We start from the raw sequence: 22695 nt of genomic DNA, 5'->3' as shown, positions 1-22695 counted from the left end.
TAGGAGGAAGTCTCACTGATCACACTCTCTGCACTTTGTGCTATGCCCCTCCTCCAAATTGTACAGAGGAAGCAATGTCTGGTTCTGGAACTGGTCAGTAAAAAACTGTTTTTTTTTTTTTTTACCACCTCAAATTTAACACGTGTGTGTGTGTGTGTGTGTGTGTGTGTGTGTGAGAGTGTGAGTGTGAGAGAAGCTACCTGCTAAAGCGGCCCCTTCAGCACAAAGCTCACTGCCAGCTTCTTTTTGCGCCGTGGCGTTCCATATGGAAGGAAAAGTGGTGCGCTATTACTAAAGCGGTGTCCTGTTCCAGCTGCAACAGTTTGGAAAAAAAAAACACATTTTAAAACCTGCTGGAAATAGTCAACTTGTTATATGAGCTTCCCAGTGACAATAAGCACTGACACAACAAATGTTCACATTCTGAAAGGGCGTTTAGCTTACTTACTGACTTGTGCCTACCGTCCAACTTTAGGCATAGGCCATGAGCTCTCAAGTCATCACGGTCCTGGGCCAACTTCTCCAGCTGTCTCCATATATGGTCAGACCTTTTCACATCTGCATTTGGTCCCAGTGCCAGCTGGTCGTTAGTCTGCCTCTTTGTGGATTCCAAAAGAGGGCATGCCTTGCGCTGTTGGATGCAGGCTTGCAAAGAGTATGGCAAACCATCTCCACTGTCTTCTGAGGATTTCTTCCTCCACAGGCTACTGTCCTGTTTGCTTCCACAGCTACAAATTACTGATGGTGTTCGGCCAGTGTGCACTTGAGATTCCCCTGAGACAGGTGTTGACAAAGGCCGGAATTTTCTTCAACATTGTTCTCCAGGTCTCTCTGCCATAGAAAAGCACAGGCCTATGCTCAAGCAGAGTTAAAGATCCTGATCTTGGTGTTCTGTGGCAGCTCAGAAGATCCCCAAACATTCTCCAGTTGGTGCATAGCTGCCCTTGCCTTTCCAGTTCTAAACTTCACATCAGCATCTGTCTCTCCCTGATAATCGACTACACGGCCAAGATAGGTGAAGCTTGCACACTTCCTCTAATGCTTCTCCTGCTAGCCTTTACTTTGAGAAACCTGCTCTTCCCTTTGTGTAACAAGAAGCCAAGACATGCTAAGTGACTTGCGGTAATGGTGGGCTTCTCCTGCATTTGTTGCTGTCTATGGGAAATAAGTGCCAGGTCATTAGCAAAGTCTTAAGGTCATACAATTGTGTTCAATAGCCCTAGTGTGTGAATGTTGTCTATCTGTTGGCCCTGCAAAGAGGTGGCGACTTGTCCAGGGTGTACCCCGCCATTCCGCCCGAGTGTCGCTGGGATAGCCTCCAGCAGTCCCTGTGACCTCGAGAGGAACACGCGGTAGAAAGTGGATGGATGGAAAGATGTAAATTAGATAACATTCCTCTTTTGGGCAGTTAATGTCTTCATTACCCAATCTATTGCCAACTGAAAGTGAAAGGGTGATAGTAAGCATCTTTGCCTCACTCCTGTTTGCACTTGTAGGGCATTGATTGGTAAACTGCTGGCCATGACCCACTCTGCAGGTCATTCCTTCGAATGAGTTTCCGATGATGTTCGTAATATTTTCTGTTACCCTGTGGTGTCTCAAAATTCTCCAGATGATCTGCCTATCCACACTGTAAAAATCCTTCTCATAGTCAATACAATTCACATAGAGAGGTAAGTTCCATTCCAAAGACTTTTCCAAGCTATCCCACAGGGTTGTTACTTTGTCAATGCACGATCTACTTTTCCTGAAGACAGAATGTTGATCTTGGAGATGTGGGTCAACCGCATCTTTTATTCTGTTTAGGAGTTCTCAATTGAAGATCCTAGCTGGGGTTGATAATCGTGTCATCCCCCTGTAGTTGGCACAGGAAGTAAGGTCACCCTTCTTTGGGGCCCTCCTTCAACTCTGATAGAATGTCCTTCTCCTCCCAAATGTTTTGGAATAGAGGATATGGAATTTCCACAGTAGTCACTTCATCTGCTTTCAAAGCTTCAGCAGGAATGGTGTCTGGTCATGCTGAACTGCTGTTTCCTAATTGCTTGAGGGCTTTATACATTTCTTCCTTCATTTGAACATCATAGATAATAGGAAGGTAACTATTGGCTGGTTGGATATTTTACTAAGTTTGGTGGAGAAGATCTGGACAAAGACATTTTCAAAATGCTCATCCCATCTAAGTTACTGCTATTCTGGAATATATATATATATATTTTTGTCCCTTACTGGCCTCACTGGATGGCTAAACTTGCCTGTGAGGTTTCTGATGTTAGCATACAGCTCCCTCATGTTACCCTTTGGCGCCACCTCGTTTCAATCATATAATTTATCCATCCATCCATTTTTCTACCGCTTATTTCCTTCGGGGTCGTGGGGGGTGCTGGAGCCTATCTCAGCTACAATCGGGCGGAAGGCGGTGTACACCCTGGACAAGTCGCCATCTCATTGCACTCATATCATTTATCTTAACTATTCTATTTGCTTCTCAATACTGTTCTTGGGCTTTGACTTTTCCAGCACATGTGCGGCTATTATTTATTTCTGCCTTCTTTCTTTTCCTCTCATGGATCTTGTATAAGGTTCCTGCTGAGATCCATAGTTTTTGCCCCTGCTTCTTGTAACCTGACACTTCCTGAAATGTTGATGTTATTACCTATTTAATGCTCTGCCGCTTTTCATCCATGGTCTCTTCCTTGTTCTGCTGTTGCAGAATCTGGGCCTTTTTTTTTTTAAGACAGTATTGTTTCAACTATTCCAGCCTGGCTTTTCCCAGGCGTGGCTTCAGTGAATTATCCATATATGGTAAAGATTTACCTCAAGTGTTTTGTGCAAGTGCACCACTGTTGTAAATAAACTCCTCCTTTTTTGCTATCTTCTTGTTATAGGGCAGACTGGCTCATATATGGAGCTGTTGCCATTTCTCATAAAAAAAATTAGCGTACAGTTCGAACTTATAGCCATCAGAAGACTCGTTATGGAAGTGCTCAAAACTACAACATGGCTAATGGGGGAAGAAGAACAAAACAGCGCATCCGGAAGATACGGTCAGAAAGCAACTTGAAAACGTTCCCGGTAAAAACAATCTGTGCAAACATTTGACCAAAGAACCACCATTACATGTTATGTAGACCACAAGAAAGTTTTTTAGATGTAGAAAAAATGTATGATATGACCCTTTTTAAAGAAGATTAAAGATTGTTTCACTATTATATTTATTTTAAAAAAAGGTTTTTATTTCAAACATTACGTTAGTTATTTTTGATGGTTTGCATTTATCTATGCATAAAACTGTAAAATTTCAAAAGTTACTCCATGTAAAGTATTTGTTTCAATAAAACAACGCATAATCATCATGTATCACCCAGCCTTAGTCCCCTTCTACACTAAACTGGCTAAGATTAGTCTAATCTCTATATCTGTTCCCTCCTGCTTGTATTATCTAGCAGACCAGGTGCTAATGAGGTGTGTTATGATGCCATCTACTGTATGAAGGTGTAACAAAGAACTGCATTCACATAATGTGTTTAACAGCCAGCGCATAAAGGGTACTTGTGGTAGGCCGTCACAAAAAAAGGAATGCAGGTGAAACACTGTCTATAGGCAGAAGCATATTCAAAAATATGTCAAAATTGTTTATTGACCGTAACAGAAACAATAGTCTTTATTTATAAAAGTATTATATTATTTGTACAGAATCAAAAGACAATCACTTGACACTTTTATGCACTGGCATGAGGAATTTTACCTTAAAGGCCTACTGAAACCCACTACTACCGACTACACAGTCTGATAGTTTATATATCAATGATGTATTTTTAACATTGCAACACATGCCAATACGGCCGGTTTAGTTTACTAAATTACAATTTTAAATTTCCCGTGGAGTTTCGTGTTGAAAACTGTTTGTGATGTTATTGGTTGGAGGGGACATATTAGCTCAGCACCACTTACGGCTAAAAGTCGTCTCTTTTCATCGCATATTTACACAATCATTTGGAAATCTGTGTTGCTGAATCTTAAGCAATTTGTTCAATTAATAATGGAGACTATGAAGATCAATGCTGTTGGTGTAAAGCGGTGTATTGCAGCTGTCTTTAGCACAGAGACTATCAATATCCTCACCCACGAATCTTTCATCCTCGCTAAAATTAATTGGGAAATTGCCGCTTTCTCGGTCCGAATTGCTCTTACTGCTGGTGGCTCACATTATAAACAATGTGAGGATGTGAGGAGCCCTCACACCGGTGACATCACGCGCACATACTTCCGGTAAAGGCAAGGCTTTTTTATTAGCGACCAAAAGTTGCGAACTTTATCGTCTATGTTCTCTCCTAAATCCTTTCAGCAAAAATATGGCAATATCGCTAAATGATCAAGTATGACACACAGAATAGACCTGCTATCCCCGTTTAAAATAGAAAATCTCATTTCAGTAGGCCTTTAAAGGGGTCTTGTGATTTTTATTCAAATTTTTTTAAACACTTTATTTTGGTCTACGTAACATGCAATGATGGTTCTTTCGTCAAAATGTTGCATACATTTTGCTGTAAAAACCTATCCTTAAACCACTTTTTGGCTGCTTTTAGAATGGTTCGTTTTGAGAGGCGGGGTTGTTGGATGCTAACGAACCCATCCTTACCCTGCCCCTTCATCCTGACTGGGCTTTCGTTCCACGCTCCGACAGCCTCGTTTAGTAGTTGTATTTTATGTTTACCTAAGCCCTACTTCAGATGGGGTTGAACGTTTGTTTAGGGACTTGTGCTGGTTAAAGCAACCAACAGTGCATTTTTCTTCATTGAGTTTGATTGTAGACGTGGTCTACATAGATTAAAAATGGCTAATCGTGCAAGGATGTTTGGGTAAATGTCTACAATATTTGCATAATCCGCTGACGTCACAGGTCAGAAAACATCACAAGCAAATTATGAAAGAAAAAAATTAAGGCATGATTGTTTTATAAATATCTCTGCCATACTTCCATGTTGTGATTTCCCATTTTCAAGACTTGCAGATCAAATACACATAAGCAGGTACCAGTAGGTAAGAAAAGTTGGTTTTGCATTATAAGGCCCCTTTAAAATATTTCCTCAGTCAAATTATGCACACACAGGAGCAAAACTATGTACTATGTGATATAGTAAAAAGATAAGAATCTAGCAAAACCTGCTTTACACCCAATGACTCATCGAAGGTGTGTTTCTTGTTAAGAAATAATACAAATACTACTGATGCTTTACTTACTGTAGTTGCAGTGTTGTTGTCCGTGTGTGTGTGAACGAACTGCAGATAATGATGCAGGATTTAGTGCAACTGATGCACCCTCTCTATGCAGGCAGCTTGCTTGAAGAGTCCCAGCTGGAAGCTTCAAGGCTTCGTCTGAGAGTAGAGGAACTTGTCCGAGACAATGAAGCTCTCAAGTCCGCCAGCTTTGCAGCCAGTCTGTGCGTGGCAGGACCTGTTCGGACTGAAACACAAAGTAGGTTTCACTTAGTGTGTGATGTTTTGACACTTTTGCATTACTCCATCTGCTATGTGACAAGGCTTTTTTGATGTATTCCACAAAACTCCTCCCAGATGGTGTTGACTGTGTCTTTTTTGTTTTGCCACACACAGGTAAACCTTGTTTGCATCCCACCGCAGAGCCAAGGGAAGAAGAGGCGAGCTGTTTAGCAAAGGCCATTCAGCCCAACAGACTAAACGTGAGTGTAAATTTGAGAGGAGTAGAACATTTCATGTGTGAACAAATAAATGTAAGCTGCAGCTTACGTTAGGGTCCGGCCGAATGAATTGGACAATTAAAGCCATTAGAGAATAATTTGTAATCAGTTTAATTTGGCCGATTGATACCGATGAGAACACTTAATTTTTCGCAACTTTGAGGTAAATGCTCTTTTTTTTTTTACAGTATATTTTTCTCTTCTTAGACGGCACCATATCTATTTATTTTCCGTTGTATTTGACTCACTTGTCTAACTGTCCTCTCCATTGATTTTCTTTTCATGTATTCCTCCTCTATCATTTGTTTCTATATTTTTTCTTAGTTTTTTTTTCTGCTTTGTTCACTTGCTTTTCTTGTCTGCTCTTTCTCTTTGTATGTTAATTGCCTGGAATAATTGGTGTGATGTGAATTGCTTACTTTAACTCACTAGAAACAACAGCTTGCACCAAAATAGGTTCTCTTTTATTTTGTTTAGTGGCATAACCCCAAACTTTTCATACCTCCGACAACAATGTTGTATCTAATTTTCCTTCTGGTCTACTATGCTAAGACTTTTGGGTTACATAGTAACTACATTTGCTGAAAGGGCATGTAAAAGTAAATGTCTTTAAAATATTATTTTTTTTCCCCAGAAGTTCACTGCTCTTTTACATACCGTGTTTTGTATTTACTTTATGTTCAGATTATTTTATGCAGCTGCTTGTTCCACACAATTTCAGATAAAATATTTGAAAACAGTAAAATATTCTCTCTTCACTTTATATAGTGTTAAAAGCTATATTTAAACCATCAAAAGCATGCTTGTAATCCCTTTTTTTAAATAAAACAAAAAGAAGTAATTTTTTAAATGTATTTAATTCGCTATTATTGGAATGGGGGATTGACCTGTAAAATCAGTCGGACACCCGCCCACATTATGAAATATTGACGCTGTCAACTAGTGGAATTTGAATTGAAACTGCCTTTTTTTATTGACATTTACAGAATGCCTTATCAGAGTTCGAAGTGCTCAATATGGATAGAAGGACTTCAGATGTGTTGACTGTATGTACCAACCATCTTTTCAAACTTCTTTTAATATTTGTTTTACAACTAACAATTATGTTTCCATTTGAAGTAAGACTTAAATTCCGTTGTCACAATGTTGGTATGTCTCTTAGTCATCATTCTGTGTACATGTGTCTTTTATTTAATTTCCTTTTCCTCAACTTTAGAAACCTATCTTGGTGAAGTTGGCAACTCTTTCAATTGCCTTTTGTCAACCAAGGGAAAGTCCAGGATTATTACTTTCTGCAATCATCCTGATGATTCAGTCACATGCTGCATCCAAAAGAATGTAGTCATAGTAGGATACTATGTCTGTGTATTATTGCCATATATGATAGAAAAGTAGTCACGTTCTAAAATTAATGGTGTAAAATTTGATCAGTGTATTTGTGATCATTGATGAGTTCATTCGATATGGTTATTTTTCGTTGTGCTATACTTTGGATCCAACGAGGCCAACTGGTTGGATTTATTAGGCTAGACAAATGTAGTATCACTATGACTGTTATAGTGTGACTGTCTTTGTTTTTGACATGTGTATACTGTACTTAATATCTTACTGAGTCACCTTGACTGACTGTCAACATGTGGGTGTGTGTTTGTCCAGACCAGGTCCGTGGCAGGAGTAATCCCTCTGCTGCCTCAGGAGAACATTGAGTTGGCAAGCCAGTTGAAGAAATTGGAAAGCTCCTTCAGCATATTTGCAGAGGAGTCCAACCCAAACCAGCTGTTGGCTCACCTAGGTCGAATGGCTGTGGAGTTTCACCATCTTTCCTCTAAGGTCCAAAAGAATGAACAGAGGACTTCCCTCCTGCAGGTATGACGCAATCCGATTGTTAGAGATAATTAACAATAATGGAGTGAAGCCAAGTGGTTTACAGTAAATGTCAAAGTAAATGAAACCAAGAAGGGTTAGGGTTTGTATAATAAGGTGCTTACATGAACAGGGGGTTGTTCATTCACATTGAATAAATTATATTTTTTAGTTCAATATGTGCACAAACAAAATGTATGCGCGTGCACAAATGTCTACAGTACGTATGTCATATGGCATTTTATAACATCTATCCATCTATCTTCTTCCTCTTATCCGAGGTCGGGTCGCGGGGGCAGCATCCTAAGCAGGGAAGCTCAGACTTCCCCCTCCCCAACCACTTCGTCTAGCTCTTCCCGGGGGATCCCGAGGCGTTCCCAGGCCAGCCGGGAGACATAGTCTTCCCAACGTGTCCTGGGTCTTCCCCGTGGCCTCCTACCGGTTGGACGTGCCCTAAACACCTCCCTAGGGAGGCGTTCGGGTGGCATCCTGACCAGATGCCCAAACCACCTCACCTGGCTCCTCTCGATGTGGAGGAGCAGCTGCTTTACTTTGAGCTCCTCCTGGATGGCAGAGCTTCTCACCCTATCTCTAAGGGAGAGCCCCGCCACACGGCGGAGGAAACTCATTTCGGCCGCTTGTACCCGTGGTCTTATCCTTTCGGTCATAACACAAAGCTCATGACCATAGGTGAGGATGGGAACGTAGATCGACCGGTAAATTGAGAGCTTTGCCTTCCGGCTCAGCTCGTTCTTCACCACAACGGATTGGTACAACGTCCGCATTACTGAAGACGCCGCACCGATCCGCCTGTCGATCTCACGATCCACTCTTCCCTCACTCATGAACAAAACTCCTAGGTACTTGAACTCCTCCACTTGGCGCAGGGTCTCCTACCCAACCCGGAGATGACATTCCACCCTTTTCCGGGCGAGAACCATGGACTCTGACTTAGAGGTGCTGATTGTCATTCCGGTCGCTTCACACTCTGCTGCGAACCGATCCAGTGAGAGCTGAAGATCTCAGCCAGATGAAGCCATCAGGACCACATCAACTGCAAAAAGCAGAGACCTAATCCCGCGACCACCAAACCGGAACCCCTCAACGCTTTGACTGCGCCTAAAAATTCTGTCCATAAAAGTTATGAACAGAATCAGTGACAAAGGGCAGCCTTGGCGGAGTCCAACCCTCACTGGAAATGTGTTCGACTTACTGCCGGCAATGCGGACCAAGCTCTGACACTGATCGTACAGGGAGCGGACCGCCACAATAAGACAGTCCGATACCCCATACTCTCTGAGCACTCCCCACAGGAATTCCCGAGGGACACGGTGGATTGCCTTCTCCAAGTCCACAAAGCACATGTAGACTGGTTGGGCAAACTCCCATGCACCCTCAAGAACTCTGCCGAGAGTATTTTATATATATATTATATTATAACAATTCTTTTCAACATAATTGTATTGCTTTTTGTCCTTTTTAGAACAAACTGTACAATGAAAAGCATGTATACATTTAATTCTGCCTAATGTTATTTTGGGGTGGGGAATTGCAGACTCTGTGTGAGCAGCTCAGACAGGAGAACAATGAGTTGCGGAAGAAAATGGAAGAGGATCATCATATCAGAAATCGGGACTTAGAACAGCTGAGGTAATGTTTTTGTTTCTATTTGAACATGGCAGCTCTTCGTGGTGTTTTATTGGTAAAAGTGCAGCATGACATGCTAGTAAAAAAAAAATAATCATTAGGATAGGTGAATTATTAAAGGACTACTGAAATGAGATTTTCTTATTTAAACGGGGATAGCAGGTCCATTCTATGTGTTATACTTGATCATTTCGCGATATTGCCATATTTTTGTTGAAAGGATTTAGTAGAGAACATAGACGATAAAGTTTGCAACTTTTGGTCGCTAATAAAAAAGCCTTGCCTTGTCACCGGTGTGAGGGCTCCTCACATCCTCACATTGTTTATAATGTAAGCCACCAGCAGTAAGAGCAATTCAAACCGAGAAAGCGACAATTTCCCCATTAATTTGAGCGAGGATGAAAGATTTCTGGATGAGGATATTGATAGTGAAGGACTAGAAAAAAATATATATAATAAAATAGGGACGGCGTGGCGCAGTGGGGAGAGTGGCCGTGCGCAACCCGAGGGTCACTGGTTCAAATCCCACCTAGAACCAACCTCGTCACGTCCGTTGTGTCCTGAGCAAGACACTTCACCCTTGCTCCTGATGGGTGCTGGTTGGCGCCTTGCATGGCAGCTCCCTCCATCAGTGTGTGAATGTGTGTGTGAATGGGTAAATGTGGAAGTAGTGTCAAAGCGCTTTGAGTACCTTGAAGGTAGAAAAGCGCTATACAAGTACAACCCATTTATCATTTAAAATAAAAAGCGACGGCTCCGGGCGGCGGCAGTGTGAGCGTTTCAAATGTAATTAGACACATTTACCAGGATAATTCTGGAAGATCCCTTATCTGCTTATTATTTTAATAGTGTTTTAGTGCGATTGTAAAGACATACCTCAAAGTCGGATGGCTGCGGTGAACACGCCAGTGTCTCAGACAGAAGCCGAGGAGCCAAGCTCACAGCTGCCTTTTTTGACAGCTACTGCAGGACGAATAATCCACTGAAGTCTCCGGTACGATATATATCATAATTTTCCCATCCAAAAACATGCTGGTTGACGTAGAGAAGCATTTTCGCTTGACCGCTCTGTGTTAAAGCTTCACAACAAACAAAGAAACACGGGCTGTGTCTCGGTACTGAAGACAGCTGCAATACACCGCTTTCCACCAACAGCATTGTTCTTTATAGTCTCCATTATTAATTGAACAAATTGCAAAAGATTCAGCAACACAGATGTCCTAATTACTGTGTAATTATGCGATGAAAAGAGACGACTTTTAGCCGTAAGTGGTGCTGAGCTAGTACGTCCCCTCACCAATAACGTCATTATACACGTCATCATTCCGCGACGTTTTCAACAAGAAACTCCGCGGGAAATTTAAAATTGTAATTTAGTAAACTAAACCGGCCGTATTTGCATGTGTTGCAATGTTAATATTTCATCATTGATATATAAACTATCAGACTGCATGGTCTGTAGTAGTGGGTTTCAGTAGGCCTTTAAGTAGTTTAATGAATACAGAGTCAAATTACTGTTCATTATTTTTGCTTGTATTTTGATATGTGACAGCGACCTTAAGCTTTTTGAACTGAAAAATCAAATTTGAACTTGAGCTCAAAAAAGCAATATCCAATCCTTCAAAAATAAAGTACATGTGCGCTGCAGCTCTTATCACGACTCCTCCCTCATATTTTTCTTTTTTTTTGAGGTTGTTGGCAGTTGCACACGCTTTCGCTTTAGGAAGGCAAATATAGTTGCACCATGTGCAGGCGTTCTACAACGTACTGTAGGGTTTCCTACATCCTGGAGCTGGACCAAACTCTGGAATAAGTCCTTCTTTACGAATCCAATCTAGCACAATGTTAACTTTTCTAGGCAAGAGAATCAGAAACTGAAGGAGCTTGTAACTGGAGAAACATCAGCAGCATCAACTTCTGCAGTGGTAGCTGCAGCATCGTCGTCCTCATCATCATCATCTATGGCAGCGTCTGACACTGAAGCTCCCGACACCAAAGATGAACCAGTTAAAGAGGACTGTGCGATGGTGAGACCAAAAATGGAAGCCACTACGCCGCAGAAGGTATTTTGAAAATGAAACAACCACGTTTTGTACTATATACAGTAACTGTCCATTAAGGACTGCAAACTTACAATGCACAGGACAAATAAGTTAACCTAAATTCTCAAGTGAAAAAATTTTTTATATCTTAAAGAAGTGGGACTCAAATGGATATTTTTGTAAATGCCTCTTATCTTATCAGATCTACTATTTGACAGTTTTCTAAATGACTCGTTCACAATTTTCTAAGCTAACTTGCGATTTTAAATGCTCAGTATGAAGCCTTCCTACCGTGATTGCTGTGTATTATTGGGGGTGTTTCGTGTGCCCCCAGAGTGGAAAAGCTGCAGGGAAAAGCCCAAACAAACCTTGTGATGTTGAGTTTTACGAAAAGAAGATCAAGCTCCTGGAGAAGCAGAGGAAAGATGTGAGCCTCTTCCCCTTTTGAAAGTTCAAAACCATTATTATCAATTATACTAGCATGTCATATTTATTTTCTTATATGCCGAGATGTTTTACTCTGTGTGCTGCTCACAGGTACTTGAGGTGAATAAGCAGTGGGACGTTCAGTGGAACTCAATGAAGTCGCAGTTTGAACAGAAGGTACGGTAATGACTGTTTGTTACAAGGGTTTAAGGAAACATTATGGTGCCCTCTATTGAATAGCCTTTTACTGAAATATTTATTTGTTCTTCATAGTATTTTACCCCGCTCCCAAGTAGAAAAAATGTTATTGACTGTAAAATTTACTGCTGTAATGAAAGTCCATAATGCTGATTAAATTAGTGTATTGAAAATGGACAGTATTTATGTACAGCCTAGTCTAATGAAAGCTAAACAAACAACTAAAATGTAAAAGCTACCTTACACTAATAGATTAACTTCATTGGCTTGTCAACAATATTTTATTATAAACAATGCTAGTCTTTTTTAACATTATTAGTAATGTAATAGTGCTGGATATAGAACAGTTAAGTGAATAAATGGTGCACTTGTAAGATAACAAGTGGCAGGGGAGTGCTTATAGTGTGAAAAAGATGCAGTTTTGCAAGCTCGCTATCTAAAGCATCTTTACCACAAGGGTTGTCAGTGAGAATTCCCCTCACCACTGAGTACCTGCTGACCCCCTGCTGTGGTGCAGCCAGTGGGGTAGCAGGCACATGCAGCAATACATGGCCCACACAATCACAAACTTAAATTTTCTCCACGATTGGGACATCATGTTCCCTTGGGTTAAACCACAAAACCCTAAATGTACCTATTTGCGTCGACAGACTTGCTGTTATTTCACAAATACATTTAAATGGCGTACCGTATGTTTGCAACTGTTCTCTTCCTGTGGTTTTATTTAAATAACAACAAAGTCGACTACTTTGCTATTGTTTCTCTATTACAGTAGCGCAATTAAAAGTCAACCATGATAATGACACATGCCCCTCACAATACATTTTTTCAAATCAGACGTAATTTTTCCAGAAAAAATTGCTTTTCTGAACTGAAAATAAGGCTTTTTTTGAATCATGAAAATCCTCTTCTTTTTGTTTGGCAGAGGTGGGGGTTTCGCAAGAGCGCATGTCAGGGCAGGGGCCCTTGCAACTTTATACATTTATAACGTCTTGACATTTGTCTACGAAGATGGTCACTATAAATTGACATTGAAGAGTGGACGATTAGTTTCTCACCTTATTTGTGTTTTTTCATGTCTAAATGTTTTTCTGTAATATTTATAGGAGTGACATATAAAATATTTGTTCTACTAATTTTTACAACATTGGAAAACATTAGTAAAACAGAGGCTTCTCAGAGGTTGAGATAACTATTGAAAATTAATTGTTTAGAATGGCCAAAGATATAAAAGTGCGTGTCCAACTTCTTCTAAAAGATTTATTACAACTTTTGCAAGCTTCTTTGTGGCAGCGTTGGAGAAAGTTCTACATGTAAACAAACCTTCGTCACAGTCCACACACTACGATTAGTAGGACAAAATGGCGCTTGCCAAATACTCTCAACAGTGAAGTATTAATACAGACATATTAAAATGTGGGCTTTCTATCAATTAGGACTGTTCGTGTCGTGTTTGTCCTACTATAGAAACCATATTAAAACAAAACATTTATTTTTCCCCCCCATCTTTTTCAATTTTCACACAATTTTGAAAGAGCTCCAGGGAGCCACTAAGAGGGCGCTAAAGCGCTGCATGCGGCTCTGGGGCTATGGGCAGCCGACCCCTGGCTTAGCAGTAAGCAAGCTATGCTAAATGGTAACCAGCTCTATACATTGAAGATCAATAGTGTGAGCTGGATTCTCAATACAAGTCATGGAGTCTAATACAATCATTTTTTCAATTAATTTATTGTAAACACCATAGAACATTTGTTAAGCTTTAAATGACGATGGTTAAGGGCTTAAGCCATTCCACCCATCTTAAGACTAGACCAAATATGTCAGTATGTGTCGAGGCTGCCTCAGGCTCAACTTGGGCCTGGAGCAGAATTATATTTTGAGGCTCCAAGGCCCCCATAACAAACTATTTTCATACGTTTTTTTATTTTATGTTATAAACTTATTTTATACTTTTTTTAGTCAAACCTGAACTTATAGTTTTGTACAAAAAATGTTTGAATTAAATAGTTCAATATTTTGTTTTTATTGCTAAATAACAAATTTGATCAAAAACAAAGTTGCACTTGTTTCTGCCACAACCCCGACCGGGATTCAATTCTGAGTATGAAATTATCAGTCCAGCACTGTAACGGTGCGCCACTTGAGACGCCGTTAATTTTTGTACTTTTTTTGTCTTTTGCCAATCACACCTATGAACTTAGATCACAGATCTTAGACAAAGGCTTACTGAATCCCAGAAGTCAGTGCTTGAACTGGAAGCCGAGCGAGAGCAAAGGCAGCGCGACTACGAAAAGAAGCTGTTGCTAGCAAAGTCCAAGATTGAAAATGTGCAGGTGAATATGCCGTCTGATCTGTTCAAAAGATGAACACAAGTGGAAGTACAATCAGTTTGAGAATGCTGTGGACATGTTTCAGGGTGAGAAAGAGTGTCTAAATACTGAGAACACTGAGTTGAAGCAGAAAGTTCGCTACCTGCAGGACCAGCTGTTGCCACTGAGCAAGCAAAGGGAATACCAGGAAAAGGAAATTCAACGCCTCAACAGGGTGAGTGAAGGCAACACTCAGAGGTAATTGGTTTCTATGTTAGAACTTTTACTTGATTTTAATTAATTATCATTTCTTATAATTCCAGGCATTAGAAGAAGCCTTAAATCTGCATGCCCCTTCATCTTCCCAACAACCACCTGGTCAGGACGCTGCCAATAACCTGAGGAAACAGGAATTACTCACGCAAATTGCTGTTTTAAAAGAACAGGTCAGACATGTAACAAAACACGTATAGTGGGTCCTTGGGTTATGAACAAGTTTAGTTCCTTATCCTGATTGAGGTGTTGTCGATAATCCAAAACCACTAAATGAAGGCAAAGGACAACTTTTTTTATTTGAAAATATAATACATAATAATATAATATACATTCATCCATTTTAAACCGCTTGTCTCTTTGGGGTCGCGGGGGGTGCTGGAGACAATCTCAGCTGCATTCGGGCGGTAGAATATATGAGTATATATTTTATACTTTATATATAATACGTAAATATTACATATGTTTTATTTTATATTGCTAACATGTAGGGCTGGGTGATATAGCCTTTTATTAATATCTCTATGTTTTAGGCCATGTTACAATACACGATATATATCTTAATATTTTGCCTTAGCCTTGAATTAACACTTGATGCATATAATCACAGCAGTATGATAATTCTATGTGTCTACATTAAAACATTCTTGTTCATACTGCATTAATATATGCTCATTTTAAACTTTCATGCAGAGAGGGAAATCACAACTAAGTCAATTTACCGAAACTGTATTTATTAAACAGTTATTAAGCAGTGGCACAAACATTTTTCATTTCAAAACAGAAAGTGCAAGAATGTCAGAGATATTTTAAAACAAGCTATTAGTGCACTTCTGTGCATGATGTCACTAAGATGACATGTCAAAACAACACTAAATTAAAGTGTACTTTTGGTACAACCACTACAATAGTTTAAAACAAATAAAGTACACTCTTGTGCATGATGTCACACAAGATATTTCAATAACTGTCAAATAAAAGTGAGCTGCATAATAGGATCCTGCAGACGTTATCTCCTTCAGTTGTTGACTTTTTTTTCATACGGTGTTGATCTGGAAATGGTTGCTTCGGCATTTTGTTGGTGTGGCACCGAACGGAGATGTAGACATGCAGTTTCAAGCACTCCTTATTCTCCAAAAAAGGATGACTTTTCAAAGGATGCAACATTAGCAGTGCTGCTACTTTTTGGAGCAACGCTTTTGCCGCATAAATGTTGAACATATTCCTGCTTGAAGCCTAACCACTGCCGGATGATGGATCCTGTGCTGTGTTTCTTGGTATTTTATTCTTCCTCCATTTGTAAACAGATTCGCACCTTCTCTCTCGTATTACCAGCCGTACCGTTAGCATTACAGCTAATGCTACCTTTCTGCTCCGCGGGAGTGTGTGACGTTGCACACAGATAGTATGTGACGTGTGTAAGAAGGTGCGCTTGGTTTATGTCTGTGAGAAGGAGAGACAAGAAAGAGTGGGAAACATATGCAGTGTAATGCCCACAACTAAAAGCAACTGCGTAAGAATGTATACTCGAATATCATGATAGTCATTTTCTATATCGCACAGAGACAAACCCGCGATATATCGGGTATATCGATATAATGCCCAGCCCTACTACTATGGTACTTTTAAAGTCTACTTTTTTTTTCGCCCTCTTTTTTTGCCCTTGTGTGCAATATCTTTTCCATCCTTATCCTTTATAACTGAGCTACTATGTGGAACGATTTCCCTTGTGGATCAATAAAGTTTGTCTAAGGCTAAGTTAAAATCCTCAATCTTTGACAAAGCAGTTCAATTTGACAGAACACCGGCATGCAGCCATTGTTGATTTCTTTTCTGACCATTTTAAAATGTCTAATCTCACTTCACTTTTTACTTTTCTCATTTTGTTTAGCACAATGCCCTTAAAAAATTGACAAATTAGGTGTTGTTGTGATAGAATAGTGTGGGTAACGGATGGGCACGATGTATGCTACCGTTGTGTATTGCGCACACAGGCTGGTGTATTTTTCCGCTACCAAAATTCTTTGATTTGCTTTTGAAACCATGAAAAATAACACAGAACATCATAAACCATGGACCACCTGGATACTAAACTGACGTTTTGCGGCAATTGTGATATCCTTTTATAATTTTTTGTTTTGTAAACAAGGTAAAAATATTTGAAGAGGACTTCCGAAAAGAACGCAGCGACCGGGAGAGAATGAATGAGGAAAAAGAAGACTTGAGACGGCAAGTGGAGCGATTACAGATTCAGATTACGAATATGACCAATCAGGTAAGGGGATTGATGAGGGTGCTAAATCCCTATATTCTGTATGAATTATATGAACCGGGTTTGTGTGTCTTACAGCTTCATCAGGCACAAAATGAGTGTCAGCGAGAACACACAGAGAGATGCAAGCTGGAGAGACTACAGATGCAGCATCACAAGCAGGTACTAGGATTGTGTGCGTCTTTGTGTGAAAGGCAGTGCTTAAAGAAAGCATTAGGAGCTGATGCAATATTTTCAAACGGTGGAAGAATTATTGGATAATTGATGGTAAAACTAGCATACTAGCACCCTCTTGTGACCAGACACTACTGTTACACATTTTGTGAGTTTACTGAGTCTCGACAAGAGCCTGACTCCAGTGCATCCGGGGATCAGCAGTGGACTATATTGCCTGCCTAGTGGGGTTAAAGGTCAACTGTGTGCTATGCCACGCCATAGCCTGGCCCTCCTCTGTGCTCGCTGAGTTAAGTGTCTGTGCACTAATTAGGGATCGCATGTGTACTTGTGGACCCTCGTAGGGGCAGCAGCAGAAAAGACGTACCTCAGACCCTACGTCAGGCTCAATGAACGGCCCGCTGAGTCCCCCCTACTGTGGTCCCTTTGTGCAGGTGGGACCGCAGGGCCTTGAGGGCCGACGCGTATACATCCCCCCCCGGATGCCCAATGCAGCAGGCGCCACAACCGCAACCGCCGCGGCTCCACCCCCTGTACGAGACTTCCAGCCTGTTACCCCGGTAAGGGTCCTCCAAGGTCCCTCTGTCTCAGGAGCGTGGTCTCTGATCCCCTGACAGAACCAGACTGTTTTTTGTGCTAATACACCCTTTTAAGTTAGGAGGAACAAATGGATGTAATTAAGTCCGTCTAATCAATTCTGAATAATAAGCGTATGCGGACATCTAATAATGCATTCCAACATAGACCTAGGGCTTTGTGTATGTTGTCAATATTCATATTTCTAATGGCGCTTTATCTCTATTCAGGGTTTTCCATGGCAGTCTTCATCATTTCTTCAACCTAGAGGACCTAGAGCGGTGGGCGAGAGTTCACGACCAGCAGCAGATAATGCAGGTAAACATTTTTCACCAACGTTCACCTGCTCATAGGTCAAGCACATTCCTCGCCCCTTCACTTTAGAATTTCATTTGTAAATCAATAAGCTCTGGGTTCAAACTGAAAAAAATGAAGGATGTTCAATTAAAGCACAATTTTAGAAAGCTGTTTTCCTTTTACATCATGATTAGCGGTAATCTAGCATGTGTTACATTAGACATCAGCATGTGCTCTTACTGGCTGATATTTTTTTAATTACAAGATGATTCCACACAATGGTAGTCTTCAGAATACATTACTACCTCAGCTTAATAGCTTAATAGGTTGTGTTACTGAACTCTGTACTCAAAACGCTTGTATCTCAAATCGTCTCCTTTAAAATCAATTTAAGTGGTGCATGTGCCACCCCCAATTTTAATATATAACATGCCTTTTTCTAACAAAACTTTTATATGAGACATATTGTAGTAAAACAATACAATTAAATGTACTCCAAACAATTACAGTTGTTTTATAAAGTAATGTAGTAATACTAATAATGTACAGCATTTACCTTGAAGAGTGAACATCTGTCTTTTCTTTTGAGCTGTTTCCCCGTCAAACACAATCAGCATCTTTTCCATATTTGCATGAATAAATGTCTGCCGTTTAGATATTATTTCACATTCTTGGCTGGTGTTCGACTCATTCTGCTTCAGAATGGTGAAGATGAGCAGTTACACTCAATAATTGATTTGCCAAGTTGGCCGCAGCGCACATCTGACTTCTGGCAACAAACTTTTGTTCTTACCCTTGAGTGTGTTTTGTAATCATGGCGGACTTGGTAACAGACAACAATGGGTATTTTGGGATAAATATGAATTCTCTACCTTCTACTTTTAAAGCTAAATATACTGCTTCTTATAGAAGCCAGCGCGAAGGAAGAGTGAGACGGAAGCCTGGAGAGAGAGGTGAAAGCAAATTTGACGCTATACATATGCAACTTGGAGACAAGCAATTTTGACATAAATGGCATGCTTACCCAAAATCAACAGGAAATGTCCCTGGCCAGCTAGATCAGACAAACAACTGTCCATCCAGTGAGTCACTTTAATATCGATCATGAAACACGTCGCGGGTCATGCGTGTTATTAAGACTACAGTACATTCGCTGTCTGGCTAGCTCAGCTGTGTTCAAACAACAGATTTAAAAGTGAGCTAATACTTTACAGATACTGTAAGATTTCAGTCAGTACAAATTGGTGTTCTATTGGAGCGTTATGCATTACAAACCCAAACGTGTTTCGTGTTGACGTAGAAGCTAGTTTCTCTCTTGCCGTCGTTAACTTTTACGGCTTGTACAGTAGCACGCAGATGCATTACTACGTTACACAAATAGTTCTTCAGTGTTCGCTTGTACAATACCATTTCGTTAAAGCTTTGTTATTATACAAGTTGTGGAACGTAAATTAAGTATTGTTGACGTTTTTTATTGCATTTTTAAAGTAATTCAGAGGTAGAATTGATTGGTCCCATTAGCTGCATTGCTAGCCACCTAGAACGAGCAGATTTTTATTTTAGAAAGCGGGAAAAAAAAAATACTTTTGTCTCCATAATGATCGTGAACAATAGGGAAAATACCAAAGAAAGTGCAGTTCCCCTTTAAGTTTAGGTATCTGTGTACTTCTGCAGATCAGTCTGCAGCACCCTCAGCAGCAGCAGCAGCAGCGCCCTCAGCAGCAGCATCACCATCATTATCATCCTCGGCAGCAGCAGCATTAGCAGCAGCTTCATCGTCGTCAGCAGCAGCGGCTGGAGGAGGAGGAGGAACAGCAGCAGCAACAGCAGCAGTGGGAGGAGTAGGATTTGGAAAAAGGGAGCGACAGAATATAGATCCTGGAAAGCACTAAAGTGTCACCACCTGATGTAAATTGGGTTGTAGCATGAAACCAGTTTGTTTTGATTTCAAAAGGTGTTATTTGATCTATAATTTTCCTACTGAACTGTAGATATCCTATTGTAATGTTGTTTATACTTGCGTTTTATAAGGCAATTTGTGGAACACTTGGCTTTTCTGAATATAAACATGGACTATTTAGATTTTTTTAATACCATGTGGATCATCAGACACATACACTTTGTATCCAGAAAATACACCTTTTTGTGTTCCAATCTGCAACAACTTTGCTACTTGTAAGGCTACAGGAAGCCATTCCCCACTATGCCTACTCCCATTCCAACAATGGCTAAAAACTACATGGGTAAATCCAATGAAGTGAATGTTGATCGACTCACCGAGAATTCCACAGTATGTTGATGTGATAAAAGCGTCCCATTTGTGTAGCTGGTCAAAATGTGGTTGTTGCATACAAACATCATTTGGGTGGTGGTCAGGGTATTTTGATGGTATCATACCAAAAACATAATTGTGATTGATAATTTATTTATGATCTGCTGTTTTGATAGTTACATTAACTAAGTGTGAATCATTGTCTTTTAGTAATGCTGCTCTATGTTGTTATAGTAACCTGATATATTGTAGCTACACATTGTATGTTTGTGTCCAGACACAGTACAAGGCGTGCATACAGTACACAACCTTTTACTTTTCACCATGATGATGGACCTAATCTCATTAAACAGCGCACTCAGACAGCTTATTTGACCCCTTAATGTCGCCGTATCTTGTGATCTCGCGCACATTTTACCGCAGCGCACTATTTAGCAGTCATGCCATTTGGATAACGTTGTCACCACGCATCAGAACTATCTTTAATCAGACGGTGTCACAGCAGTGCAGCTGCCTCTGCTTTTTCTCAGAATCACCTGCCTTGCCAGCTGGCTTGTGAATTGCTGTGACCCCAGCTCAAGAGTGCCAAATCACACATAGGAGACAACTTGAGATCATAACGATGTTGCATTTTTTTCCTTTGAAGTCACTCAGTTTCAAGTCAAACACACACACACACACACCAATGTCTGAACTGAATACTCGCTAGGGTCTCTTATTTATAGGGTGTAAATGTAGTCAGATGAAGGGCTTCTAAAAGTGGTGCATAATCTGGACAAAAAAAGCTTCATTCCGAACTAAGTTAACCAGGAACCAAATCCTATCAGTCGGAACTGAAGAGCAATGTTGGTGAAACTGCACTTTTTAAAAAAAAAAAAAGGTTTTCTTTGATTCCTAGCAGTTGTATTTCTTTGGTTTGCAGCCTTTTTTTTCTGTTTTGCTATAGGCAAAAGCACATGTGAGACTTTTGTATTTGACTGGCTTAATAAATCTATTCTAAATGTTTAGATTGTATGTCCACATATTTTGTGGTTAAACAACTGAAAGGCCCCTGTGTTACACTTTATTTGACTAAATCAAATAAAGTGTCAGGTGTTTTAGTACATTCTACCACCAACACACTTATGTGTGTCTGAAGCTTTAAAGCTAATGACCTGCGTTTGTATCAAAAGGTTGTAATTATCCACTTTTTACATGTAGCTGTTCAACTGGCGGCAGTTCAAAACTTGGAGACAAAACATTTTTTCAGGAAGTTCCTAAAAAGCAAAAGAGTGCTCCTGTTGTTTAGAGCAGTGTTTATTAACCATAGGGCACCCACACTTTTTCTGCAGGCGAGCTACTTTTCAATTGACCAACTCGAGGGGATCTACCTCATTTATATATATCATTTATATTTATTTATTAATGAAAGAGACATTTTTGTAAACAAGTTAAATGTACTTAATGATAATACAAGCATGTGTAACACATAGATGTCTTTCTTTCACAAAGACAAGAATATAAGTTGGTGTATTACCTGATTCTGATGACTTGCATTGATTGGAATCAGACAGTAATGATGATAACGCCCACATTTTCAAATGGAGGAGAAAAAAAGTTGTCCTTTCTGTACAATACCACATGAAAGTGGTTGGTTTTTGGCATCGAATTCATCCAGCTTCCATACACTTTACAAGAAAAACATTGGCGGCAAATTCCGTAGCTTGCTTGATTGACATTCACGGCACCCGTGAAAAAATGACAGAGAGGAAGGCGAGAAACACTTTTTATTTCAACAGACTTTCGCGCCGTCCCTTCCGTCAAAACTCTAAAGGCCGACTGCACATTTCCTATCTTCACAATAAAAGCCCTGCTTCATGCTACCTGCGCTAACAAAATAAGAGTCTCGGAAAGCTGGCGTGCACAAGTGATGTGCACGCTAGCTTTCTGAGGGATCGCTTGTGCACGCAAGTTTTCCGAGACTCTGTATTTAGTTAGCGCAGGCAGCATGAAGCAGGGCTTTTATTGTGAAGATAGGAAATGTGCAGTCGGCCTTTAGAGTTTTGACGGAAGGTACGGCGCGAGAGTCTGTTGAAATAAAAAGTGTTTATCGCCTTCCTCTCGGTCATATTTTCATAATAATGATCTTGCAGCAGCCAGCGTAATCTCACAAGACCCTCCGGTACCGTGAATGTCATTTAAGTGACGTCTTGGTGAAGATCACTAATTTTTAGGTCTATTTTTTTTTTTTAAAAGCCTGGCTGGAGATCGACTGACACCCCCCCCCCGCGGTCGACTGGTAGCTCGCGATCGACGTAATGGGCACCCCTGCCCTAGATGGTCGCCAAAAAAAACATGTTTCTCAGTTGTCATACACGTTTCCACCACTTGTGGCAGTAATGACAAAACCAAACAGGAAATGTGGAGCCAAAATCGCAGACAAGTTCCCTTAAGTGCCAAAATTATGACTAAAGTGTTGAAACTATATTTGATTAACAGTTTAAGAAACATTACTATTTACTGTTAATTCAAATGTAATTATATCACTGCATATGTTTTTAGATTTATTTTTCACCAGTTTTTATGAGTCCCTTATTTTGCAGTATTACACTTTTTAGCCTGTAAACTTGATCATCTTTGTGATTAACAC

The 22695-nt window shown here is 40.2% G+C and overlaps 1 protein-coding gene and 1 long non-coding RNA gene across 7 annotated transcripts in view; one reads left to right on the top strand and one right to left on the bottom strand.

The window, feature by feature from the left end:
* The window catches only part of tnip1 (TNFAIP3 interacting protein 1), a 48881-nt gene extending 27808 nt beyond the window's left edge, over positions 1-21073 (top strand). For 3 of the 6 annotated variants that reach the window (XM_061901931.1, XM_061901929.1, XM_061901930.1), the window contains exons 3-18: positions 5333-5476; positions 5614-5699; positions 6704-6763; positions 7374-7583; positions 9136-9230; positions 11086-11290; positions 11604-11696; positions 11807-11872; positions 14095-14226; positions 14309-14437; positions 14526-14648; positions 16625-16750; positions 16826-16909; positions 17266-17481; positions 17728-17815; positions 19469-21073. In XM_061901931.1, the coding sequence (XP_061757915.1) occupies positions 5333-5476; positions 5614-5699; positions 6704-6763; positions 7374-7583; positions 9136-9230; positions 11086-11290; positions 11604-11696; positions 11807-11872; positions 14095-14226; positions 14309-14437; positions 14526-14648; positions 16625-16750; positions 16826-16909; positions 17266-17481; positions 17728-17815; positions 19469-19686 (2075 nt within the window). In that variant the 3' untranslated portion in view covers positions 19687-21073. The remainder of the gene's footprint in view (positions 1-5332; positions 5477-5613; positions 5700-6703; positions 6764-7373; positions 7584-9135; positions 9231-11085; positions 11291-11603; positions 11697-11806; positions 11873-14094; positions 14227-14308; positions 14438-14525; positions 14649-16624; positions 16751-16825; positions 16910-17265; positions 17482-17727; positions 17816-19468) is intronic. The other 3 variants (XM_061901933.1, XM_061901932.1, XM_061901934.1) reach the window with 3 other exon arrangements.
* On the bottom strand, positions 207-5486 carry LOC133553575 (uncharacterized). Its single transcript, XR_009806951.1, has 3 exons — positions 5242-5486; positions 449-831; positions 207-313 (listed from the first exon to the last, which is right to left on the bottom strand). It is a non-coding gene; the product is annotated as an uncharacterized LOC133553575 (long non-coding RNA).
* Positions 21074-22695: the final 1622 nt, after the last annotated feature.

The sequence above is a fragment of the Nerophis ophidion genome, linkage group LG05 (assembly GCF_033978795.1).
Source record: "Nerophis ophidion isolate RoL-2023_Sa linkage group LG05, RoL_Noph_v1.0, whole genome shotgun sequence".
In the NCBI taxonomy this organism is placed as follows: domain Eukaryota; kingdom Metazoa; phylum Chordata; class Actinopteri; order Syngnathiformes; family Syngnathidae; genus Nerophis; species Nerophis ophidion.
Note: the sequence above shows the minus strand (reverse complement) of the source record. Positions and strands in the feature narration are given on the sequence as shown.